The 24,970-nt window shown below is 41.4% G+C and overlaps 1 protein-coding gene across 1 annotated transcript; it reads left to right on the top strand.

Moving 5' to 3' along the window:
* Window positions 1-235: 235 nt before the first annotated feature.
* On the top strand, window positions 236-24,300 carry cul4a (cullin 4A). Its single transcript, XM_084105551.1, has 20 exons — window positions 236-484; window positions 1,426-1,541; window positions 2,996-3,100; window positions 3,235-3,303; window positions 4,669-4,742; window positions 5,369-5,531; window positions 11,687-11,776; window positions 11,866-11,948; window positions 12,203-12,270; window positions 12,356-12,474; window positions 14,543-14,735; window positions 15,647-15,751; window positions 15,836-15,946; window positions 16,594-16,679; window positions 17,307-17,414; window positions 17,643-17,756; window positions 18,123-18,228; window positions 18,302-18,474; window positions 20,272-20,424; window positions 23,494-24,300. The coding sequence occupies exons 1-20, from the start codon at window positions 382-384 to the stop codon at window positions 23,587-23,589; spliced, it is 2,235 nt and encodes a 744-aa protein (XP_083961677.1). The 5' UTR covers window positions 236-381; the 3' UTR covers window positions 23,590-24,300.
* The last annotated feature ends 670 nt before the right edge of the window (window positions 24,301-24,970 follow it).

The raw sequence follows: 24,970 nt of genomic DNA, 5'->3' as shown, positions 1-24,970 counted from the left end.
TTTCATTATTTAAATCTATGTTTTATTCTGCAGAAGTTTCTTTGAAGCGAGGAGTGTGTTTGTCTGTCTGCTGATTCCCCGGCGGCAGATTCGCTGTTTGTTTGCCATCTTGTTATGCAGCTCGCCGCGGCGCGGATCAGTCAGAGTGAATATGGAGTAAATATGATTATTATCTGATGAATATCTGCTCATGTGTGTGTAGGCGTGTGTCGTGTCGATCCACAGCAGAAGCCGAACTCACTCCACGAGGGTTTGGAGCCGCTTCCATGGCTCAGGTTCTAGTTTGGCTGTGTGTTTTGATAGCTAACAGCTAACAGTGATCGAGTCACTCTCTGCGTTTATGATATTTCATGTGTGAATAATATTAACCAAGATCAAATTATGGCAGAAGACATCCAGCACAATCAGAAATCAAACTTTAATGGACTCACCAAACCAGCCAAAGCAGGAGCGTCTAAGAAACTGATCATAAAGAACTTTAAAGGTGAGTTTCACTCCACTAGAGCTCGAGCTGTTAGTGATGAGTCTGTGTGTCACGGTCGCAGGAAGCCTGTGCACATCTGTCAGCTACTACTGACATCAAACTATAGATTAAACAGTGTGTGTGTGGATGTGTTTCTGTGGTTGTGTGGATGTGTGTGTGTTTGTTTCTGTGTGTGTGTTTGTGTGTGTTTTTCTGTGTGTTTCTGTGTGTGTGTGTGTGTGTGTGTGTGTTTTTCTGTGTGTGTGGATGTGTTTCTGTGTGTGTTTTTTCTGTGTGTTTGTGTGTGTTTCTGTGTGTGTGTGGATGTGTTTCTGTGGTTGTGTGTTTGTGTGTGTGTGTGTGTTTCTGTGTGTGTGTGGATGTGTTTCTGTGGTTGTGTGGATGTGTTTCTGTGTGTGTTTTTTCTGTGTGTTTGTGTGTGTTTCTGTGTGTGTGTGTGTGTGTGTGTTTCTGTGTGTGTGTGTTTCTGTGTGTGTGTGTTTCTGTGTGTGTGTGTTTCTGTGTGTGTGTGTTTCTGTGTGTGTGTGTTTCTGTGTGTGTTTCTGTGTGTGTGTTTCTGTGTGTGTGTGGATGTGTTTCTGTGGTTGTGTGGATGTGTGTGTGTTTGTTTCTGTGTGTGTGTGTGTGTGTGTGTGTGTGTTTTTTTTCTGTGTGTGTGTGTGTGTTTGTTTCTGTGTGTGGATGTGTTTCTGTGGTTGTGTGTGGATGTGTGTGTGTATTTCTGTGTGTGTGTGTGTGTGTTTCTGTGTGTGTGTGTGTGTGTTTCTGTGTGTGTGCGTGTGTTTCTGTGTGTGTGTGTGTGTGTGTGTGTGTGTGTGTGGATGTGTTTCTGTGGTGGTGTGTGTTTCTGTGTGTGTGTGTGTGTTTCTGTGTGTGTGCGTGTTTCTGTGTGTGTGTGTGTGTGTGTGTGTGTGTGTGTGGTTGTGTGTGTGTGTTCACAGACAGACCGAAGTTGACTGACAGCTACACTGAGGACACGTGGGTGAAGCTGAGAGATGCTGTGGGAGCGATTCAGAACAGCACCTCCATCCAGTATAACCTGGAGGAACTCTACCAGGTGTGTGTGTGTGTGTGTGTGTGTGTGTGTGTGTGTGCTTAATTAATACAATGTAACAAAGATATAAATGAGATAAACAGTGCTTCTCAGGTACAGGAATTTAATAAAGTAATGCTGAGTTCACACTGCACGATTTTCAATGTAGTCGGGTCACTGTTCTTTTCATCTGGGGTAACACTCAGTCACTGGTGTGTGTGTGCGCAACTGCAAACTACGTTTCACAGCCAAACACACTCGAGAAGTGATACGGAAATAACGCAAGATCACGCGTGTGTGAGACCGAAATTGTTATTTAAAATGATAGCCTGCAAGAAGATTTGCAATCCAAATTGTCTGTGCGCTGATTTGCAGCGAAAAGGAGAAGAAAAGAACGGATTATGCAGGAGGGAGTGTTTGCGGAGACGAGAGCAAGGATTGTGTTTCTGCAAAGAGCTGCAATGTTTGTGCTTTGTTTCTGTTTGATATCATTTTAAATATATCTATTAAAATACTGATATTCGGTCTATAACTCCTCCCGCTGTCCTGTATCTTGCTCTCTCATTGGCTGTCGGTTATCGGCGGTGTAGTTTTCAGTCAGAACACATTCACACCGCAGGATTTTGAATTCTCTCAGATCGCGTGAACGAGCACCGATTTGCCTACGATTTCAGGCATTTATCTGCGATCTCACAAAACCTGTCGGCGAGCGAAAATCGGGCCTAAAATCGTTCAGTGTGAACTCGGCATAAGCAAATGTAAAATAACACTGCATAGTTTTCACTGTATAAATTAAACATCCTTATTAATGAATCATTATTAAAGTTATTCAGTCAAGAGCAGTGAGAGATTTCTCTGTCGTTTATTGTTTGATTAACATTAAAAACACAGACAGCATCAGGAATATTAGGCTGCCGTCACTTTAAGAGCGAATGCACTGATCTAATACACTGATACTGATACACATGCGTGAAAGAGCTCAGTTCAGTATTTAATAATAATAATAATAATAATACTACATGTAATAATAAAAATAAACCCAGCTTTGGTGAGCAGAAGAGACTCTTTCAGAAACATTAACACTTTTTAATGTTTCCAAACTTTAATATATCAGTAATTGTACAGTAAAGTGTGAACAGGTGTTTTATCTAATGACTTTTTATGTTTTATGTATGATGTCTGTATGTGACTGTAGTGTCATCATTTCAAAGAGGAATGAAAATGGACACAGAAACCACGTTTACTCAATTGTTATTATTTGATTGAAATATAATAAATTTACACTGACTGTTTGCCTAAACACAGACTGAACAAGCCAGAGTGTGTCAGTCAATGTCACTGTATTGAGCAGTTCTTGACTTGCAGATGTGCTTTTATTTTAGAATGTGAGATTTTCATCTGGTGTTCAGACCAGTTACCCATGATTCCTTACCCACGTGTGTGTGTGTGTGTTTGTGTGTGTTTTTTTGTCTCCGCAGGCCGTGGAGAATCTGTGCTCGTATAAAGTGTCTCCCATGTTATACAAGCAGCTTCGTCAAGTGTGTGAAGACCACGTTCGAGCTCAGATCCATCAGTTCAGGGAATATCCTTCAACAGTGTGTGTGTGTTTGCCAGCTGTGCTTCACAGATAACGCTTGATTTGCTCCGTCAGCTGGTGTGTGTGTGTGTGTCGTAGATCATCAGTAGAGGATAAAGCAGCCCTTAACAGTGTCGCACAGAGTCGCTGGACAGCCTGTCCTTCCTGAAGAGGATGAACCGATGCTGGCAGGACCACTGCAGACAGACGGTGAGTGTGAGAGTGAGAGTGAGAGTGAGTGTGAGTGTGAGAGTGAGAGTGAGTGAGTGTGAGTGTGAGAGTGAGTGTGAGAGTGAGTGTGAGTGTGAGTGTGAGTGTGAGAGTGAGTGAGTGTGAGAGTGAGTGTGAGAGTGAGTGTGAGAGTGAGTGTGAGAGTGAGTGTGAGAGTGAGTGTGAGAGTGAGTGTGAGAGTGAGAGTGAGTGAGTGTGAGAGTGAGTGTGAGAGTGAGTGTGAGAGTGAGAGTGAGTGTGAGAGTGAGTGTGAGTGTGAGTGTGAGAGTGAGAGTGAGTGAGAGTGAGTGTGAGTGTGAGAGTGAGTGTGAGAGTGAGTGTGAGAGTGAGTGTGAGAGTGAGTGTGAGAGTGAGTGTGAGAGTGAGTGTGAGAGTGAGTGTGAGAGTGAGTGTGAGAGTGAGTGTGAGAGTGAGTGAGAGTGAGTGTGAGTGTGAGAGTGAGTGTGAGAGTGAGTGTGAGAGTGAGTGTGAGAGTGAGTGTGAGAGTGAGTGTGAGAGTGAGTGTGAGAGTGAGTGTGAGAGTGAGTGTGAGAGTGAGTGTGAGAGTGAGTGTGAGAGTGAGTGTGAGAGAGAGTGTGAGAGAGAGTGTGAGAGAGAGTGAGAGAGAGAGTGAGAGAGAGAGTGAGAGTGAGAGAGAGAGTGAGAGAGAGAGTGAGAGAGAGAGTGAGAGAGAGAGTGAGAGTGAGAGTGTGAGAGTGTCTGAGTGAGTGTGTGTCTGAGAGTGAGTGTGTGTGTGAGAGTGAGTGTGTGTGTGAGAGTGAGTGTGTGTGAGAGTGAGTGTGTGTCTGAGTGAGTGTGTGTCTGAGTGAGTGTGTGTCTGAGTGAGTGTGTGTCTGAGTGAGTGTGTGTCTGAGTGAGTGTCTGAGTGAGTGAGTGTCTGAGTGAGTGTGTGTCTGAGAGTGAGTGTGTGTGTGAGAGTGAGTGTGTGTGTGAGAGTGAGTGTGTGTGAGAGTGAGTGTGTGTCTGAGTGAGTGTGTGTCTGAGTGAGTGTGTGTCTGAGTGAGTGTGTGTCTGAGTGAGTGTGTGTCTGAGTGAGTGTGTGTCTGAGTGAGTGTCTGAGTGAGTGTGTGTCTGAGTGAGTGTGTGTCTGAGTGAGTGTGTGTCTGAGTGAGTGTGTGTCTGAGTGTGAGAGAGAGAGTGTGTGTGAGAGTGAGCGTGAGAGTGAGCGTGAGCGCGAGCGCGAGAGCGAGTGTGTGAGAGCGAGCGTGTGAGAGAGAGTGAGAGCGAGCGTGAGAGAGAGCGTGTGAGAGAGAGCGTGTGAGAGAGAGCGTGTGTGAGTGTGAGTGTGAGTGTGAGTGTGAGTGTGAGCATCTCTTTACACATGTTCTGTCTCGTCTCCTTCAGATCATGATCCGCAGTATTTTCCTCTTCCTGGATCGGACGTATGTCCTCCAGAACTCTCTGCTTCCCTCCATCTGGTGAGGTCACCAATCACAGAGCTCCGTTGAGATGCTTATTTTTATATTTACTGTTTTCATTTTAATTTTTGTTAAAAGTTTAAGTCATTTTGATCTGTTTTATAATTTGTATTACTATATTATTATTTCTATACAGTTTTTATTTAAATTTTACTTCAGTTTTATTTATTTTAATACATCCAGTTGAATAATTGAAATATTGTTTTTATTCATATTTGAATTTTTATTTTTATATTCTGTTTTAATTTTAATTAAGTTTTAGTAATTTTGTTGTTCGTCATTTTTATTAGTACTTTTTTATTTCAGTTTTTTATTACTTTTTATTTCAGTTTTAGTTGAAAACTAAATTTACTCATTTACTCCCAAATAAAAATGTTTTATTAATATTTTAAAATGTATTGTTTTTATTTTAATTTTGAAGTTTTAGTTATTTTGTTGTGTGCTTTTGTCATTTTAATTATACAATTTTTTATTATTATTAAAAAATATATAATTTTTTTTTTATTTCAGTTAAAGCTCGTTTTATTTCAAGTACCATACGTTTTTGAGTTTTTTTTTTTACTAGTTTTATTTAACGGTAATAACCGTGAGCTGGTGTTGCTATAGTAACACATGCGTGTGTTCAGGGACACGGGGCTGGAGCTGTTCCGCACACACATCGTGAGCGACAGTGGCGTTCAGAGCCGGACGGTGGAGGGGATCCTGGAGCAGATCGAGCGCGAGCGCAACGGGGAGACGGTGGACCGCAGTCTGCTGAGGAGTCTACTGGGCATGCTCTCAGACCTGCAGGTGATTGGCCGCTCAGATGATGATGTCAGCGCGCAATAGAGCCGGAAACCGCCTTTCCAATGCACACCACATACGACTGTCGCATTTCGCCCCCTAGTGGCAGTCACATGCAACTTTGAAATTGGTGGTGAATGATTTTAATGAATGTAATGCATGCGTGAATATATGACCACACAATACAAATGACCCTCAATACATCTAAAATAAAAACATAGTAGATTTTATTGAGCTAATCAACATAAATATTGATTTAATAATTATAAAGTAATTATTTCTGCCATTATTATTATTAATAACCGCCATTTTACAGAAGTAGCGTTTACAGATGTAAGAAAAAATGATGTGGACGTCGAAGATCTCAAAAATGAAGTTTATTACAGCATAGCAGTGGCAAGGTACACAAAGCACCTTGGGTTCACCGGCATCAGAATGAACCCCGAACATACCCAATCCTAAACCTTTTATCCTGGTCTCAATGTAAATGAAGTTGCTCTTCTTGCAACAGCTTGGGTCTGTATGTTAATGAAGTTGAGAGACACCCCATGGTCCCTAGTGTCCCACAGAAGGTTCTCTGTTATTCTTTCAAATAAGAACAGTCAAAGGTTAAAGTGATAAGATTGTTTGAAGTCCCTTTAATCAAGATGGTTCTCGATTGCCCTCTGTCACTCCCAAACTATAGGTGACACCTGTGCCTCTGTGATACTATTTTCATATTACTGAGATTGGATGTAATAGTCTCTATATGATAATTAAGCTCTTTTAAGTGAAGGAACATTTTGATATATATATATATTGGAGTTGAAGTGGTTTGGAACAGACCATAATTTCTTATAGACCCCCATTTGATGCTCTTGGCCCAAAGTAGCATCACAACCACTCCCTTTTCATAGATAACACCTCCTGAAACCTGGTGGGCAGGTGCCCCAGTGGCGGTGTAGCCCATGGCTTAGGTCGTTCCCATCTATGGCCATCAGAGAATCTTACCCGTCATAGGGTCAAACACCTCCTGCACACTGAGTTATGGCTCTACTTCACTTGAGCAGAATTATCATATTTTGTGTTAAGAAAGAAAATCTTTTTCTTTTTTTTCTTTTTTTTTAAGAGGTAATCAAAAACCATCATATCCAATTGGAACATTCAATATTGATCATAGAATTATCTTCAATCTTACGTCTCAACTTGGAACAAATAACATTATGCATTGGCAAATAATAAGAAAGATACATACAGCCGTTTTAAATGTGACATTCCAAATTAAACCAGAATAGGGCATATCTCAAAGTGTCCATCAAGCATTTGTTTTCTTTCTTCAAGGCCTTGTTGGGCTCTCACAATGTCTCAATCTTTCCTTTGCCTCAGTGATATTAGCATATTGTTTAGTTTTGATAACTCAAACTATCAACAATCAATAGACAATAAAATGTGCGTGTGTGTACTGTGCACGTGTGTGTTTGTGTCCATTTTCTCCGTGTGGACATCCTTTATCCACTTGTTTTCCCTCTGTGGAAAGACTGTTGTCCATAGTCTCAGAAATGGTTTGTTTCTGAAATCTCCTTTTCTTTCTCTTCTCATTGTCCATTCTTTTCCACTTGGACCATAAGTCCTTCTAGAAGAAGCAGTCACTGGTGTTGTTCGAGTCTGTGCCTCTTCATCAGTTCCATCCATCCCATGGTGGGTTTCAGGGTTTTTAGGTCTTTTAGGCCTGCAGTTCATGATTTTGCAGGTCTGGAAATCTCTGTATTCTGTAATTTTTCATGAGAAAATCCCCTGGCTCCACTGGTTCTACAGTAGGCTACTTCCTTCTCGTCCTTCAAACGACCACGCCATGTTTCTACATGAGGTTACTCCTTTCAGGCAAACATCTTTATGCTTATCTGAAATGATAATCAAAAAGAAGTTGCCCCCCCCTTTTCCCCACAATCATCTTTTCACATTCAAAACATTAAAGTCAAAGGTTTAATCAAATAAACATCAAACATCATTAATGTCATAAAATTTCACTTTACAATTGATGTCATTTAAACATTTATAAAAAATAACTACATATCAATGCTAAAAAAAAAATCATAATGAATCAAAAATCATAAAGAATCATAAAGAATCACCCCCCTTTTGATAGTAAACCTTTCTCTACAATGTGTTACTATCAAAAACTTATTCTAATTTGCATCAGCATTTGCTTGTGACTGAGCTACAGTCATGTTGCTGGTGCAGTGATATAATTGACAAGGTGTGAATGACTTCTTTATTTCCTTTCAACAGTGCCAACTGGGTTTCTAAATTGCCTATTTTCTTAAGCAAACAACGATAGTCCATCTTTCTTTTGTGTGAAAATTTACACTGTCTTGCCTTGTGCCCCATCATTCCACAAGCAAAACAAACAACCTCCTTATCTTCCTTTCTTTTCTCCAAACAGTGCCTTGCAATGTGACCATCCTTTCCACATGCATGACAGACAAAGTTTTGAAGAGGTCTCTCACTGTCTTGACAATGTCTAGCAATGTGACCAGCTTTTCCACATGCATAGCAAAGAATAACACCCTCTGAATTTATTCTTGCAAATCTCCTTGGTCTATGATGGAAACCATTAGGCAATGTAATAGAACATTCTCTCTCGCCAAAGGCAGAAACTGGATGTCTAGATTTGGCAGCTTTCATTTGACTATTTGCATGAACATTATTGTTGTAAAACTGTGTCATTTTAGCAATAATGTCATTATATTCAGATAGTGGTGTCACATGCATTGTCACAGCAGACCGGGTGAGTTTGTCACATTTGTTAATCAAGGCAGACTTGAAAGTGACATCATTCTTAGTAATGTCCGGATTGCCACTGAAAGTTTTAAACATCTCCAATAATCGTTCTGAAAACACTGCTGGATGCTCCCCTTTCCTCATGTGCATCTCAGATATTTTATCCCAATTAACTGACATCACACCTAAGACTTCAAGCAGTGCCTTTTTCCTCTCCGACTCATTAGCATTTCTATCCTTTACTTTCTTAGTTAAGGCTCCAGACAAAGTCTCAGGCAAGCACATTCTTAACAAAACGCACGCATCACCATCAGTAAAATTGTACACTTCACTATATTCCTCCAAGTTTTTCAGAAAATCTAATGGATCTTGTTTGGCAGGATCAAATTTCCCAATATTCTTGATCACAGCATCTAGTTCAGTTGGATTAAATCCTCGGACTATGGTGGTGGTCATTGGTTCCTCCCTTCCTTCTCTAGCAGGCGTAGTCGTAGTAGAATGAACTGGTGCCATCGGAAATCTAACTCTACAGTCAGAGTATTGGCTACTGAATGACTGATAATCTTGTTCCCAACCCACAGCACTGTCTTCCTGCAAATCTGGCATCTCTGGAACTGGGTTACACAACGTGACACCTAACAATGTCTTACTAGGGTTTTTCTCTGTTGAGCCATTCTTTATCATAAACTTACAAGTCGCCTTCGCTTCCTCCAAATTTTTAGACAATGTTTCCACAGATGATTTAAGCATACTATTGTTAGTTCTAAGAAGTGAAATCTCATTCTGCATCTTGACCTTTTCTTCTTTCCATATCGTTTCACTAGCCAGGTCATTTTTTGTAGAAATTACCCCAACACTGAGTCGCTCATTTTCAGCCTCTAACTCATCTACTCTCCTCCTAGTTACTTTGTATGAAGCAAAAAGTGCTTGAAGCGCATTAGCAATTTTCCCATTTTTGTTCTTAGGCATTTTGGGATCATTTTCAAACTTAGAGGTAGCCCACTTGTACGGTTTATCAACAATATTCTCTATTCCGTCAAACATTCCCTGAGAACCGTGTTTAGCGATGTATTTAACAATAATTTCTTCCATTTTCAAAAGTATTATTAACACTGCCACAGTACGTCGGGCAAAACCACACTGCTTCGGGTTCTTGTTTTAAACTTCACAGAGTCACAGCGCGTCGGACTCACTAGCCTACACTTTAACACACAATCGTTGTGAAATAATTCTGTGACCACACTGCGTCGGGTCTATTCAATTTCTTTAGAATTTCCTCAGAATCGTTACCACTTCCCAATCGGTTTCAAGTACGTTAGAAACATATACATTTGTTTCAGTTACTTTAGAAACAACCAATCTGAAATAACTCTGCCACCACAGTACTTCGGGTTTATTCAATTACTTTAGAATCTTAACAGAATTATAAGAGACCAACACCAAATTTCATTTACTTTAGAAACTTTACACTTAAGCAGTTTGTTTCAATTATTTTAGAAACAACAATTCCAATACAACTCTGTCACCACACTGCTTCGGGCTTATTCAGTTACGTTAGAATCTTAAACAAAATTGTACGGAATAGGCTTAAAACTCCTCCTGCTAATACTGAATAAACCAAATTCGATCTCTTCTGTCCTTAATTTTTCTTTTCTAGATTTTTTTTAAAACGAGGAATTCCTTGACAAAAACAGCATAAATGAAAGAAAACAGCTTTTTCTTACCTTTTCCCTTTTTTGTTGGAAATCCGTCGACTGGGTCTGGCTCGCCAATGTAAGAAAAAATGATGTGGACGTCGAAGATCTCAAAAATGAAGTTTATTACAGCATAGCAGTGGCAAGGTACACAAAGCACCTTGGGTTCACCGGCATCAGAATGAACCCCGAACATACCCAATCCTAAACCTTTTATCATGGTCTTAATGTAAATGAAGTTGCTCTTCTTGCAACAGCTTGGGTCTGTATGTTAATGAAGTTGAGAGACACCCCATGGTCCCTAGTGTCCCACAGAAGGTTCTCTGTTATTCTTTCAAATAAGAACAGTCAAAGGTTAAAGTGATAAGATTGTTTGAAGTCCCTTTAATCAAGATGGTTCTCGATTGCCCTCTGTCACTCCCAAACTATAGGTGACACCTGTGCCTCTGTGATACTATTTTCATATTACTGAGATTGGATGTAATAGTCTCTATATGATAATTAAGCTCTTTTAAGTGAAGGAACATTTTGATATATATATATATTGGAGTTGAAGTGGTTTGGAACAGACCATAATTTCTTATACAGACTAACGTTAAAGTGTTAAAATATTGGTAATTCTAGCTTCGCGATCATAGATCACATCCGGCCGGCCGGTCGCATTCGGTCCAGCCGCAGAAGTTCAAAAATGTCAAAGCATCCGAAGCTCAAATCGGATCCGAAATGTATGCATGTGATCGCAACTCCACACAGCTCAGCTGCCGTACTATTCTCCATTGGAAATGAATGGCTTCCGGTCCGACGGCTGTCGTTTGTCGTGTGCAGTGGAGAGGCGACTCGACAGTCGTTCCAGAAGTAAAAATCCCATAGAGATAGAGCACATTTAGGCCACGCCCACACCGGGGGGGAAACAATCCAACCGTCTCCATTGCCTTTGTATTGTGTGAAGCTGCCTCCTTGTCATTTCTGACTTAAAACAAAAAACAAAACGATGTCTAAAAGCTGCTGTGTGACGAGGTGTACAGCAAACAAGCTAAAAAACCCAGAAGTTTTTATAAGCTGTCGACCCCAAAAAAACGTTTAAGGACAAAAAAAGTGGATCAGTTGTTAGTATAGCAGCTGATCAGTAGTAAATGCTCCATCTGAACACCAGAGGTCATCACACACACACACACACACACCACATACCCCTCTGAACACCAGAGGGCGTTTCTCACACACACACACACACACACACACTCACACAAGCCATATGCCCCTGCCTTATTCTGTGTCAGAAGCTCATCATCTCACAGGTCCTCACAGCTCAGCTGTCCTCATGAAGTGAGTCTGGAGTAAAGGCATGTTATTAAATATTGTCTTTTGTTGGACAAGAGGTTCATAAATGCTTCTCGTGTTTGTAAAGATGTTTGACGCGTGTTGTGTTTTCAAATGCATGTTATAAGCGACTCAGATTCAGTGCTGTCAGAGTGAGCCGCGTTTACTGAGCCGTACGTCACTGACACACTGCACATTATAATCACAGCCTTGGCCATTTCATAATCGAGATACAACTCGGTTTAAGTGCAATTTCATGTAAAGTGCAATTACTCGTGCAGCGCTACTGTGTGTATATAATACTATACACATAATGCTCAGATGATGTGTGTGAGTTAGCTGTGGTTCTCGATGTGATCTAGCGGTGTGTGTGTTGCTCTGTGTCATCAGGTGTACAAGGACTCGTTCGAGCAGCGGTTTTTAACGGAGACGACCCGTCTGTACGCCACAGAGGGACAGAGGCTCATGCAGGACAGAGACGTGAGAGCTGTGTTCCTCCTCATTCACACACACACACACACACACACACACTTCACGTGTGCGTTCTGACGTGTGTTTGTTCTTCACAGGTTCCTGAGTATCTTCATCATGTGGCGCGGCGTCTGGAGGAAGAGAACGACCGGGTCATCAGTTATTTAGATCAGAGCACACAGTGAGTGTGTGTGACAGTGTGTGTGATTAAATCATAAATCATAAAAACGTACATTTGAAATCAATACTTAAATAACAACAATCAAAATAAAACAGAATGTTTTCTAGCGTATAACTGATGTTGTCATCATATTTGCATACTGACTTGTGATTGGTCTGTGGGCAGTAAAGCAGACACAGACACTGATTGGTCTAAATAAATATTGAATTTAAAGCTCTGATGTCACTGAGGTTCCTCTAACATCTGTCTGACAGGAAGCCTCTGATCGCCGCTGTGGAGAAGCAGCTGCTGGGCGAACACATGACCGCCATCCTGCAGAAAGGTCTGAGTTATGCTAGAGATGTGAGCACTGAAATAAATCATATCATGACACACACACACTCAGCTGACGTGTGTGTTCTCCTCAGGCCTGCGCACTCTGCTGGACGAGAGTCGCGAGTGTGAGCTGACGCTGCTGTACGAGCTCTTCAATAAAGTCAAGGGCGGCCTGACGGCACTGCTGCAGTCCTGGAGAGAATACATCAAGGTACACACACACACACACACAGGGCTGTCTGTGGCGAAAATGGCGGAAAAGCTCAATTCAAATTTCTTTCTTAAATATTAGCAAAATTTGTATTATATTCAAATTTTAAAGGCAATAAGTATTGTCTCCTATGTCCACAAGAGGGCGCAAGCGAGCGCAATATAAACCAAATCAAGCAGCGCATCTTTTATTGAAATGACATTCACTTTTTAAAGTGCATTAACTTTTGAAACAATTGTTCTTAAATAAAATATAATTTCCTTAATGTGCATGCAGAGAAAATGAGGTTACAATAGTGCATAAAACTGTAAGTGCATCAATAACCTGAGAAAACACACTTCAACACACAGCGTAATGAACTACATGAACACACAACAGCAAACTGGCATTCAGAAACACTCACTTCTACTCTCTACATCTACATATTGATCATCACACACACCAGACGCTCTTGATCTGAGCGAGTGCTAAGCGCTTTCATGCTCACACACACTCACATGCTGAGTGCTCTCTGTTGACAGCGTTTCAGCTGATGAACACACACTCAGCTCTGACCACAAAGTTTCTCGTTTTTCAGAGCAAATGTAAATTTTCTTGTTTCCTAAAGTTTCCCGTTTTTGAGAGCGAACGTCAAGTTTCTCGTTTTTCAGAGCGAACGTCAAGTTTCTCGTTTTCAGAGTGAACGTAAAGTTTCTCGTTTTTGAGAGCGAATGTAAAGTTTCCCGTTTTTGAGCGAACGTAAAGTTTCCCGTTTTCAGAGCGAACGTAAAGTTTCTCGTTTTTGAGAGCGAACGTAAATTTTCCCGTTTTTGAGAGCGAATGTAAAGTTTCCCGTTTTCAGAGTGAACGTAAAGTTTCTCGTTTTTGAGAGCGAACGTAAAGTTTCTCGTTTTTCAGAGCGAACGTCAAGTTTCTCGTTTTCAGAGTGAACGTAAAGTTTCTCTTTTGAGAGCGAACGTAAAGTTTCCCGTTTTCAGAGCGTACGTAAAGTTTCTTGTTTCCTAAAGTTTCCCGTTTTTGAGAGCGAACGTAAAGTTTCTTGTTTCCTAAAGTTTCCCGTTTTTGAGAGCGAACGTAAAGTTTCTCGTTTTCAGAGCGAACGTCAAGTTTCTCGTTTTAAAGTTTCTCGTTTTCAGAACAAACGTAAAGTTTCTCGTTTTCAGAGCGAACGTAAAGTTTCTCATTTTCAGAGCGTACGTAAAGTTTCTAGTTTTCAGAGCGTACGTAAAGTTTCTAGTTTTCAGAGCGTACGTAACGTTTCTCGTTTCCTAAAATTTCGCGTTTTCAGAGCGTATGTAAAGTTTCTCGTTTTCAGAGCGAACGTAAAGTTTCTCGTTTTCAGAGCGAACGTAAAGTTTCTCATTTCCTAAAATTTCTCGTTTTGAGAGCGTACGTAAAGTTTCCCGTTTTTGAGAGCGAACGTAAAGTTTCTCGTTTCGAGAGCTAATCTAAAGTTTCTCGTTTTTGAGAGCAAACGTAAATTTTCCCGTTTTTGAGAGCGAACGTAAAGTTTCTCGTTTCGAGAGCTAATCTAAAGTTTCTCGTTTTTGAGAGCGAACGTAAAGTTTCTCGTTTTCAGAACAAACGTAAAGTTTCTAGTTTTCAGAGCGTACGTAAAGTTTCTAGTTTTCAGAGCGTACGTAACGTTTCTCGTTTCCTAAAATTTCTCGTTTTGAGAGCGTACGTAAAGTTTCCCGTTTTTGAGAGCGAACGTAAAGTTTCTCGTTTCGAGAGCTAATCTAAAGTTTCTCGTTTTTGAGGGCAAACGTAAAGTTTCCCGTTTTTGAGAGCGAACGTAAAGTTTCTCGTTTCGAGAGCTAATCTAAAGTTTCTCGTTTTTGAGAGCGAACGTAAAGTTTCTCGTTTTCAGAACAAACGTAAAGTTTCTCGTTTTCAGAGCGAACGTAAAGTTTCTAGTTTTCAGAGCGTACGTAACGTTTTTCGTTTCCTAAAATTTCTCGTTTTGAGAGCGTACGTAAAGTTTCTCATTTTTGAGCGAACGTAAAGTTTCTCGTTTCGTAAGCGAGCGTAAAGTTCCTCTGATTCCCGTATGCTGCTCCTCCTGCAGAGCTCCGGCGGGGAGATTGTCAGTTCTCCAGAGAAGGATAAAGAGATGGTTCAGGAGCTGCTGGACTTCAAGGATAAGATGGACCTGGTGAGCCAGCGCTGCTTCCAGAGGAACGACACCTTCATCAACGCCATGAAGGAAGCCTTCGAGAATTTCATCAACAAGAGACCCAACAAACCCGCCGAGCTCATCGGTGAGTGTCGACAGGGAAATGCTGACATCTCAACAACTGACCAAACTCATATTTCAAATTCAGCAATAAAATCAGACATGAACTGTTTCTTGCGCTCAGATAGATTTAAAGGATTATTTCGGGTCACTCTCTGGCTCTATGATCCTCCAGCATGACACTGATCTGAGGCGCTTACAGGAGAGGAGCCAGAGCTGGTATTAAACCAAGGGTTCCAATAATTGTGGAATGCACATGTTTCAGGGAGAAAAAAAGTTTTATGATAAGAATTATTTTCTTTCAATTATTTGACTAATTAAAGGTTTATAAGATTTTTGTGAATATTTTAAATGAAAGACTAAGAGGAGAAATTGCAAAAACATATTTTCAGTCAGTTTTGCTCAAGGGTGCCAATATTTGTGGAGCTCACTGTATATATAGTCTTTAACACACACACACACACACACACACACACACACTCACTCACTCATGTCTCACACACACACACTCATGTCTCACTCACACACACACACACACACTCATGTCTCACTCACACACACACTCACACACACCCTCATGTCTCACTCACACACACTCTCACACACACACTCACACACGTCACTCACACACACACACACACAAACTTATGTCTCACTCACACACACACTCATGTCTTACTCACACACACTCTCACACACACACACAGACACACACACTCATGTCTTACACACACTCTCACACACACACTCACACACACGTCACTCTCACACACACACACACTCTCTCACATTTCTGATTATCACTGTTGAAAACCGTTGTGCTGCTTCAGATTTTTGTGCACATTTTTCAAGATTCTTTGTTGACCAGAAAGTAAAAAAAAAAACTGAATAAAAGAGTTGATTCTCTCGGTCTGGTGTAACTGTGTGTCTCTTCAGCGAAGTATGTGGACTCTAAACTGCGTGCGGGAAACAAGGAGGCCACAGAAGAAGAGCTGGAGAGGATCCTGGACAAGATCATGATCATCTTCCGCTTCATCCACGGTAATCTGTCCTCCAGCGCCGGCCGAGTCACCTTCATTTATACAGCGCTGTAACAGTGTGTGTGTGTGTGTGTGTGTCCTGCAGGGAAGGACGTGTTCGAGGCCTTCTACAAGAAGGATCTGGCCAAGCGCCTGCTGGTGGGCAAGAGCGCGTCGGTGGACGCAGAGAAGTCCATGCTGTCCAAACTCAAACACGGTTGGTTCTGAATCTGACTTCTCATTGGCCGTCAGACCGTTACCGTGGAAACTCCACTGATCAGTTTCCTGCCAGCGAGGTCACATGATCATGTGAACAGGAAGTGACCACGCATCTGTGGTTGAGTTGCTGGGTTTTTTTTGCCTTGATTTCAGTGTTAATTTGAGTTTTGCCGTGAAATCAGACCCAAGTCAGTTTCACTGTGACGAATTAAACTGCACTAGTTTCTGAAGTTCTTAAAGCTGCAGTGTTTCATTTGTGTGTTTTCAAACCCCGTCTGTATTAGTGTATTACTGTTCACGTTTTTCAATTCACGTTTATTTGTACAGCGCTTTTCACAGTACACATCATTTCAAAGCAGCTTTACAGGAAGTGCATGAGTCCATATTTAGAGTGACCTGTTATCAGAGGAAACTGTCTAAGTTATGCATTTCAGAAATGTACATTAATGTATTAATTTAATTAATGTAATAATTTAAGGGAGAGACAATGAGCTCATTGAAGTAATGAATACTTGTTTGTCAACAATGTTAACAAATACAGCTTTTTAATTTCTGCGCATCGGCTGCAGTATTTCCTCTGTGAAGTGACGTTCTGTGTGTGTGTGTGTGTGTGTGTGTGTGTGTGTGTGTGTGTGTGTGTTGTAGAGTGTGGAGCAGCGTTCACCAGTAAACTAGAGGGGATGTTCAAAGACATGGAGCTGTCTAAAGACGTCATGATCCAGTTCAAACAGGTGTGTGTGCACAGAGATACAGTATACACACACACACACACACACACTCAGCGGCCACTTTGTTAGGTTCACCTTAGTAGTTCCGGTTCGGACCCCCTTTTCATTCTCCTCTGACCTCAACAAGGCATTTTCTCCCACTGGATATTTTCTCTTGTTCAGATCATTCTGTGTGTGTTAATCTTTCTGAAACACGCAGACCAGCAACCATCCCACGTTCAGTCACTTAAATCAGTCTGAACTTTAGCTGATCGTCTTGACCATGTTTAAATGCATTGAGTTGCTGCCCTGTGATTGGCTGATCAGATATTTGTGTTAACGAGCGGTTGAAGAGGTGTAGAGAATGAAGTGGCCGGTGAGTGTATATACGTGTATGCATAAATATATATAGAAGTAACATGTAACATTTAAAGCTGCAGTCCGTAACTTTTGCACTAAGCTTGCAGACACACACACACACACACACACTTTTATCTCGATGTGTAAATAAGATTGTACCGCAGACCTGCATTGAGGTGTTGCATCTCTCCAGCTCCTCACACGTGGTTTAATATCTCATGAGATCAAGTGTGTTCGGGCGGCGTGTGTGATATGAGAGAACTAATGCTGTGTGTGTGTGTGCGTGTGCAGTACATGCAGAACCAGACTGATCCCAGCAACATCGAGCTGACCGTCAACATTCTGACCATGGGCTACTGGCCCTCATACATCCCGATGGACGTCCATCTGCCTGCTGAGGTGTGTGTGTGTGACTCATTTTTCTGGGCGGAAGTGTGTTTTTGTGGGAAATGAGGTGGACAGATGAGTGTGTGTGTGCGTGTGTGTGTGTGTGTGTGTGTGTGTAACTCATGTTTGTGGGCGGAAGTGTGTTTTTGAGGGAAATGAGGTGGACAGATAATTGTGTGTGTGTGTTTCGGGTAATGAGATGGACAGATAACTGTGTGTGTGTGTGTGTGTGTGTTTCAGATGGTGAAGCTTCAGGAAGTGTTTAAGCTGTTCTATCTGGGGAAACACAGCGGGCGTAAACTGCAGTGGCAGCCGACACTGGGTCACGCGGTGCTGAAGACTGAGTTCAAAGAGGTGAACCCACGACACACACACATATCAACGCTCTACCAGTCAAACGTTTGGGCTAAAAATCAGTTTGCATAGAAATATGAACTGTTTTCAACATTGATAATAATCATAAATGTTTCTTGAGCATCAAATCATCATATTAGAGTGATTTCTGAAGGATCATGTGACACTGAAGACTGGAGTAATGATGCTGAAAATCACAGGAATAAATTACACTTTACTATATATTCACATAGAAAACAGCTGATTTACATTGGAATAATATTTCACTGTTTTTACTGTATTTTTTATCAAATAAAGAGTAGAAGAGACTGTACACTAGGTTGATAGTGACACTGAACTGACCAATCAGCACGCGTCTCTCTGCAGGGGAAGAAGGAGCTGCAAGTGTCTTTGTTTCAGACTCTCGTCCTGCTGATATTCAACGAGGCCGACGAGTGTTCGGTGGAGGAGATCCGTACGGCCACAGGCATCGGTGAGTGTGTGTGAGTGTGTGTGAGTGTGTGAGTGAGTGAACTCATAGTAACGCGTTTTGTTGTGTGTGTCAGAGGACGGCGAGCTCAAGCGCACTCTTCAGTCTCTGGCGTGTGGGAAAGCACGAGTCCTCAATAAAACGCCCCGAGGGAAAGAGGTGGAGGACGCAGATCGCTTCCACTTCAACAGTGACTTCAGACACAAACTGTTCCGCATCAAGATCAACCAGATCCAGATGAAGGAGACGGTGAGTGTGTGAGAGTGTGTGAGAGTGTGTGAGAGTGTGTGTGAGAGTGTGTGTGAGAGTGTGTGTGAGTGTGTGTGAGTGTGTGTGTGAGAGTGTGTGTGAGAGTGTGTGTGAGAGTGTGTGTGAGAGTGTGTGTGAGAGTGTGTGTGAGAGTGTGTGTGAGAGTGTGTGTGAGAGTGAGAGTGAGAGAGAGTGTGTGTGAGAGTGTGTGTGAGAGTGTGAGTGTGAGTGTGTGTGTGAGTGTGTGTGTGAGAGTTTGAGTGAGTGTGAGTGTGAGTGTGAGTGTGAGTGTGAGTGTGAGTGTGAGTGTGAGTGTGAGTGTGAGTGTGAGAGTGTGTGAGTGTGAGTGTGAGTGAGAGTGTGTGTGAGAGTGAGTGTGAGAGTGAGAGTGTGTGTGAGAGTGTGTGTGAGAGTGTGAGTGTGAGAGTGAGAGTGAGTGTGAGAGTGAGTGTGAGAGTGAGTGTGAGAGAGAGTGAGAGTGAGTGTGAGTGTGAGAGTGTGTGAGAGTGAGAGTGTGTGTGAGAGTGTGAGTGTGAGTGAGAGTGAGAGTGAGAGTGTGAGTGTGAGAGTGAGAGTGAGAGTGAGAGTGAGTGTGAGTGTGAGTGAGAGTGTGTGTGAGAGTGAGAGTGAGTGTGAGTGTGTGTGAGAGTTTGAGTGAGAGTGAGAGTGAGTGTGAGTGTGAGTGTGAGTGTGTGTGAGAGTGTGTGTGAGAGTGTGTGTGTGAGAGTGAGTGTGAGAGTGAGTGTGAGTGTGAGAGTGAGTGTGAGAGTGAGTGTGAGAGTGAGTGTGAGAGTGAGTGTGAGAGTGAGTGTGAGTGTGAGAGTGAGTGTGAGTGTGAGTGTGAGTGTGAGAGTGAGAGTGAGTGTGAGAGTGAGTGTGAGTGTGAGAGTGAGTGTGAGAGTGAGTGTGAGAGTGAGTGTGAGAGTGAGTGTGAGAGTGAGTGTGAGAGTGAGTGTGAGAGTGAGTGTGAGTGTGAGAGTGAGTGTGAGAGTGAGTGTGAGTGTGAGTGTGAGTGTGAGTGTGAGTGTGAGAGTGAGTGTGAGAGTGAGTGTGAGTGTGAGAGTGAGTGTGAGAGTGAGTGTGAGAGTGAGTGTGAGAGTGAGAGTGAGAGTGAGTGTGAGAGTGAGTGTGAGAGTGAGTGTGAGAGTGAGAGTGAGTGTGAGAGTGAGAGTGAGTGTGAGAGTGAGTGTGAGAGTGAGTGTGAGAGTGAGTGTGAGTGTGAGAGTGAGTGTGAGTGTGAGAGTGAGTGTGAGAGTGAGTGTGAGAGTGAGTGTGAGAGTGAGTGTGAGAGTGAGTGTGAGAGTGAGTGTGAGAGTGAGTGTGAGTGTGAGAGTGAGTGTGAGAGTGAGTGTGAGAGTGAGTGTGAGAGTGAGTGTGAGTGTGAGTGTGAGAGTGAGTGTGAGAGTGAGTGTGAGTGTGAGCGCTTTTCACAATACTCGTCATTTCAAAGCAGCTTTACTGAAAATCCATGAGTCCACATTACAATTTAGAGTGATCTGTTATCAGAGGAAACTGTCTAAGTTATGTATTTCAGAAATGTACATATACAAAATCACAGTTAGCTAAAAATGTATTCATTTAAACAATGTAATAATTTAATGCAGAAACAATGAGCTCACTGAAGTAATGAATACTTGTTTGTCAACAAATGATTGACATTTAGAAAAAATTAGCATTGGTGCGTTCAAAGACATTCAAGTTTCATCTGTAACATTGTGGTGTTTTCCTTTGAAACTCTGATGGCTCAGTAGAACGTGAATATGCAGATGGTCATGTGACGTGTGATGTCATCCTCAGGTGGAGGAGCAGGTGAGCACCACTGAGCGAGTGTTCCAGGACCGTCAGTATCAGATCGACGCTGCAGTGGTGAGGATCATGAAGATGAGGAAGACCTTGAGCCACAACCTGCTGGTGTCTGAACTCTACAACCAGCTCAAGTTCCCCGTCAAGGTGACTAACGCGCACATCTGTCACACCACCAATCCCGTGCTTTATACAGTACTGATCGATCAAAGCAGAAAATAGCTCTACAGAAGTAGACAAGTAGCCTGATTAACATAATGCGGTAAAAATTCCAAATGTGGAGTATATTTATAACATGATACAGTTTAGCAACATCACACGAGCCAGCGTGCTGAACACAATCACGACTGAAAATGTGACTGATTTCATATGGCAGTTCAATAAACAAGTAATTAATATTAAGTCACTTGCATTTTAGATGCAATTGACAGCAGCGAAAATAGTTCCAAACAAAGATCACAGCAGAACCATAACTCATCTCACAGTAACACTCAAAGATTCAATGACTCATTCATAAACAACTGCCCCATTCCTGTACGAATCAGCCGTTTGAACGAATCGTTTGAATAAATGACTCAATGATTCGCTCATCAAGACGGTCTCCTGCCGCCACCTACTGGTGGTTTAGTATCGTGTTTAAAAGTATCATTCTTTCCGACATTTCTTATTTGTATATCCAAAAAATATTTAAAACCTTCTCATAACATTGTTTAATGCACTTGTAATTTTTCATTATATTTTTATTTTATTTTGATTGGTAGCCCTATGCATATGTTTAAAACGATTAGGGGAAAAATGCCCTTAATAAAGGTTACAATATCATAAACATGCAGATTTAAATATGCCAAAGCTGACCGAACATTGACGAGAATATTGCTTCAGAAAAAATAATATTTACAACACACTAGGGGTTTCACAACTACTGATTTTTGCTAGTCGACTAGTTTTGCATAACAGTCGACGACTAGTCGTTAAATTATTTATTCATTAAATTGACGCATTAACGCATTGAGCATTGTTAAGGAAGACACAGAGGAAGGAGTTCTGGTGAATTATTGGAAATGTATGTTTGAAATTCAGAAATAACATAATAAATAAATTCATCAGTTATTCTTTTCATCAACATGTGTTAATACAAAAACAGCAGCATTCAATTAAAACATTCTTGTAATTAAAACATTCTTGTTATGAACCGCGCCACACCACGCGCATCAGCGAACGTTGCAGATAAACATTGCCACATGACTAGCCTCAAACAATAACATTGTCAACATCACAACATATTTTTTGCATATAGTTTTAACTGTGCATTTTTCATTGCATCTTTAAGCAAATATCATTTAAGCATATAGGCCAATACAAGTTTGATGTAGGTTATACTGAACCACTATATTTTTGTATAGCCGGCGACACACTGGCTGCGTGGCGTGAGCGTCTCAGCTTAACAGGTTGGAGTTTGCACACTGCCTGCGTGAGACACAGGCGCGGCTCGAACCACGCAGAAAACGCGTGCATGCTAGAAATAGAACCGACGCCTATCATATACTTCATTCTATAATGAAGTATAATGAGTGTTCCAGCAACGGGAGTGTTCTCTGGCTAGAGCGCAGAACAGCGGAGTTTGCATGCCTGAGCTTGTGTTTTGGGTTAAGCTGCGTTGCTTTGACATTGTGGAAAATAGAATAATAGAAACAAAATGTATTAGTCTTTTTACCCGTTATTATCAATCTAAATTAATCTCGTTTTTAATTTAACTTAATTTCGTTTTTCTTTATTTAAAGGGGCTATATGCAACTTTTTCCCCAAAATAAACGTAACAATAGCCTTTTTATTTGACCATTTATGACTCAAACATCTCCTGATGAGCATACTGACACCTTGTCAGCTCACAGTGGGTGCACCTATAAGCCTGTATCCTATTTTTCCTATTTTCTGTCGGGTCGGATTTTTCCCGCGCTGTCTGCGGATGTGACGTCAAGCGCGTTCATGTTAAACGTTTCAGATCACTCTGCCACCACCGCTAGTCAGCAAGTAGCCTACACTCGCAAGCAGTGCAATGGAGAAACTTACTCTTATCAGTGTAAGAGAACACTTATCTCAAACAATATATGTATTTGACTGTTCTTACCTCTGTAAACATAATGTTGACCTCCTTGCAGCAGATGACTTGTGAAGTGTGCACGTACGAGAGCGAGCAGAAAGGAAGAGCAGTTCTGTTTTTTGGCCACAGGTGTCAGTCGCGAGTTTAAATTTCAGAAAAACGCATATAGCCTCTTTAAATTTCGTTTTTCTTTATTTAAATGTTGTTTTTTCTTTATTTAAATTTCGTTTTTCTTTTTTTTATTTCTTTTTTTCTTTATTTAAATTTCGTTTTTTCTTTATTTAAATTTCATTTGTTTTATTTAGCCTAAATTTCGTTTTTTCTTTATTTAAATGTTGTTTTTTCTTTATTTAAATTTCGTTTTTCTTTATTTAAATTTCGTTTTTTCTTTATTTAAATTTCGTTTTTCTTTATTTAAATTTCGTTTTTCTTTTTTTTATTTCGTTTTTTCTTTATTTAAATTTCGTTTTTTCTTTATTTAAATTTCATTTGTTTTATTTAGCCTAAATTTCGTTTTTTCTTTATTTAAATGTTGTTTTTTCTTTATTTAAATTTAGTTTTTCTTTATTTAAATTTCGTTTTTCTTTTTTTAAATCTACCCTTTACGGTGTCAGTAATTTGTTAGTCAGAAAAATATTAGACAACCTTAAAGTATCGCTTAAGTTAACAGACCTGTGTGTGTGTGTGTTTTATATCACCAGTGCAGTGTCCGTTCTCGTAGCCCTGCCCGTGTGAGGTGCGCCATTTCCCACTCGCGCTGTTCTGTAGTTTACTAAATGTTTATTAATTCTGAATGTGTCCCGTTTTGCGTGTCCATCTATATTGCACCAAATGCGACACTGCACTCCATGACCTTGACCGTTTTGGACGCATAGGTACCTCAGCGCCTGACGCCATTCTGTTTCCGACTAGTCGATTAGGGCCGACAGCGCCGACTAGTGGTTGTGACAGTCGACTAGTCGGCTAGTTGATGAAACCCCTACAACACACACACAAAAAAACTATTTTTTACTCGGACAAGTGAATGACCGATTGGCCCTGCTGAATATTGAGTGTCTTTTAAGCCCCCATGTGTTCTCATAACTCCCATGATGCCCTGCTCTCCCTCTGTTTAGCCGGCAGACCTGAAGAAGCGCATCGAGTCACTGATCGACCGGGATTATATGGAGCGGGACAAAGAGAACGCCAACCAGTACCACTATGTGGCGTGAGCTCCTGTTTCCCTCCGCAAGGGCTTCTGGGCCGACCCGGCGCGTGACGCTCACTGACGCTCGGCCTTCTGGGACGCTGAGCCACTCTAGCATGATTGCGATTTGCGAATGAGATGCACTTTTCTTTGTGTTTGTTGTTCTTGGACTTTATGTTTAGTGTGTGTGTCGCGTCTCTTCTACTGTAGCGCCACGTTACGTGTGTTTCTTTTAGACTTCGGTCGTCATGATGCCAGAATCATGTTGATGATGCGAGTTCTGATGCTGCAGGGTTTGACAGTTACCCGCTCAGGCAACGGAAACCAGACAGGATTTCACACACACACACACACACACACACACACACACACACTGCTGAGACTCAGTGCAGCCTCTCAAACTCGTCATGATAGACAGAAATGATTCTTTTGATAACGCAAGTGTGTGTGTGAGTATGAGAGAGTGTGTGCACGTGTATGAGTTGGTGCGTGTGTGTGTATGAGTTAGTGTGTGCGTGTGTGTATGAGTTAGTGTGTGCGTGTGTGTATGAGTTAGTGTGTATGTGTTTGTCAGTGTGTGTGCGTCAGTGAGTGTGTGTGTGTGTCAGTGTGAGCGAGTGTGTGTGTCTGTGTGATCACCTGTATTCTGACACACACACAGTTTTGTAGAGCAGAGGATTCTATTCTTTGTAAGCGGGCGAAGATATGAAAGAATAAATCATATTTAATTAAGATATTATGAGTGTACTGTGTTTATTTTGCCATTATATTCCTCATTCTGTGTATATGATGAAAACTATTTCCAACTTAAACCCTTCAAACACTCAGGCTTTCTCAAGTCAACATCAGAGTTTGTCATAAAAATAATGTCAAAATGCAAAAAGCATGTATTTATTAAAAGATGATCTTCACTAACTCTTGTTTAATGCTGTCGGTTCAGTGGTGAAACACGAGTGTGTTCCTGTGAGTGTATTGGGTGTGTGTTGCTTGTTTCTGCACGTCCAGTGAAGCAGTTCGTCTCGATTCTCCAAACAAACACACACACACACACACACACACACACACCCGAACTGAACACACTAGTTACTCAGTTCGTCTCGATTCTCCAAACTCTCCTGGACTAATGTGATTTTCTGCCTCATTCACAGAGTAATTCCTTGAAGAAACAAATTACGGCCGAGAGCGTGACACACACATACACACACACACACACACACATCTGAACTGAACACACTAGTTACTCTGTGATATTCTGAGAGACTCAAGCCTTCATTAGAGGTTCAGACTGAATCATGCGTGTTTTATGATTATAGGACAGAGAGGCAGAGATGAGTAAGTGTCTATAGAAGGTCAAAGGTTAAACCACTCTTTCCTGTGGTACAAGTCACTTCCTCACACACGTTTAT

The sequence above is a fragment of the Abramis brama genome, assembly GCF_963993115.1.
Source record: "Abramis brama genome assembly, chromosome: 2".
Lineage (NCBI taxonomy): Eukaryota > Metazoa > Chordata > Actinopteri > Cypriniformes > Leuciscidae > Abramis > Abramis brama.
The sequence above is the reverse complement of the archived record's forward strand: the minus strand, read 5'-3'. Positions and strand labels throughout refer to the sequence as shown.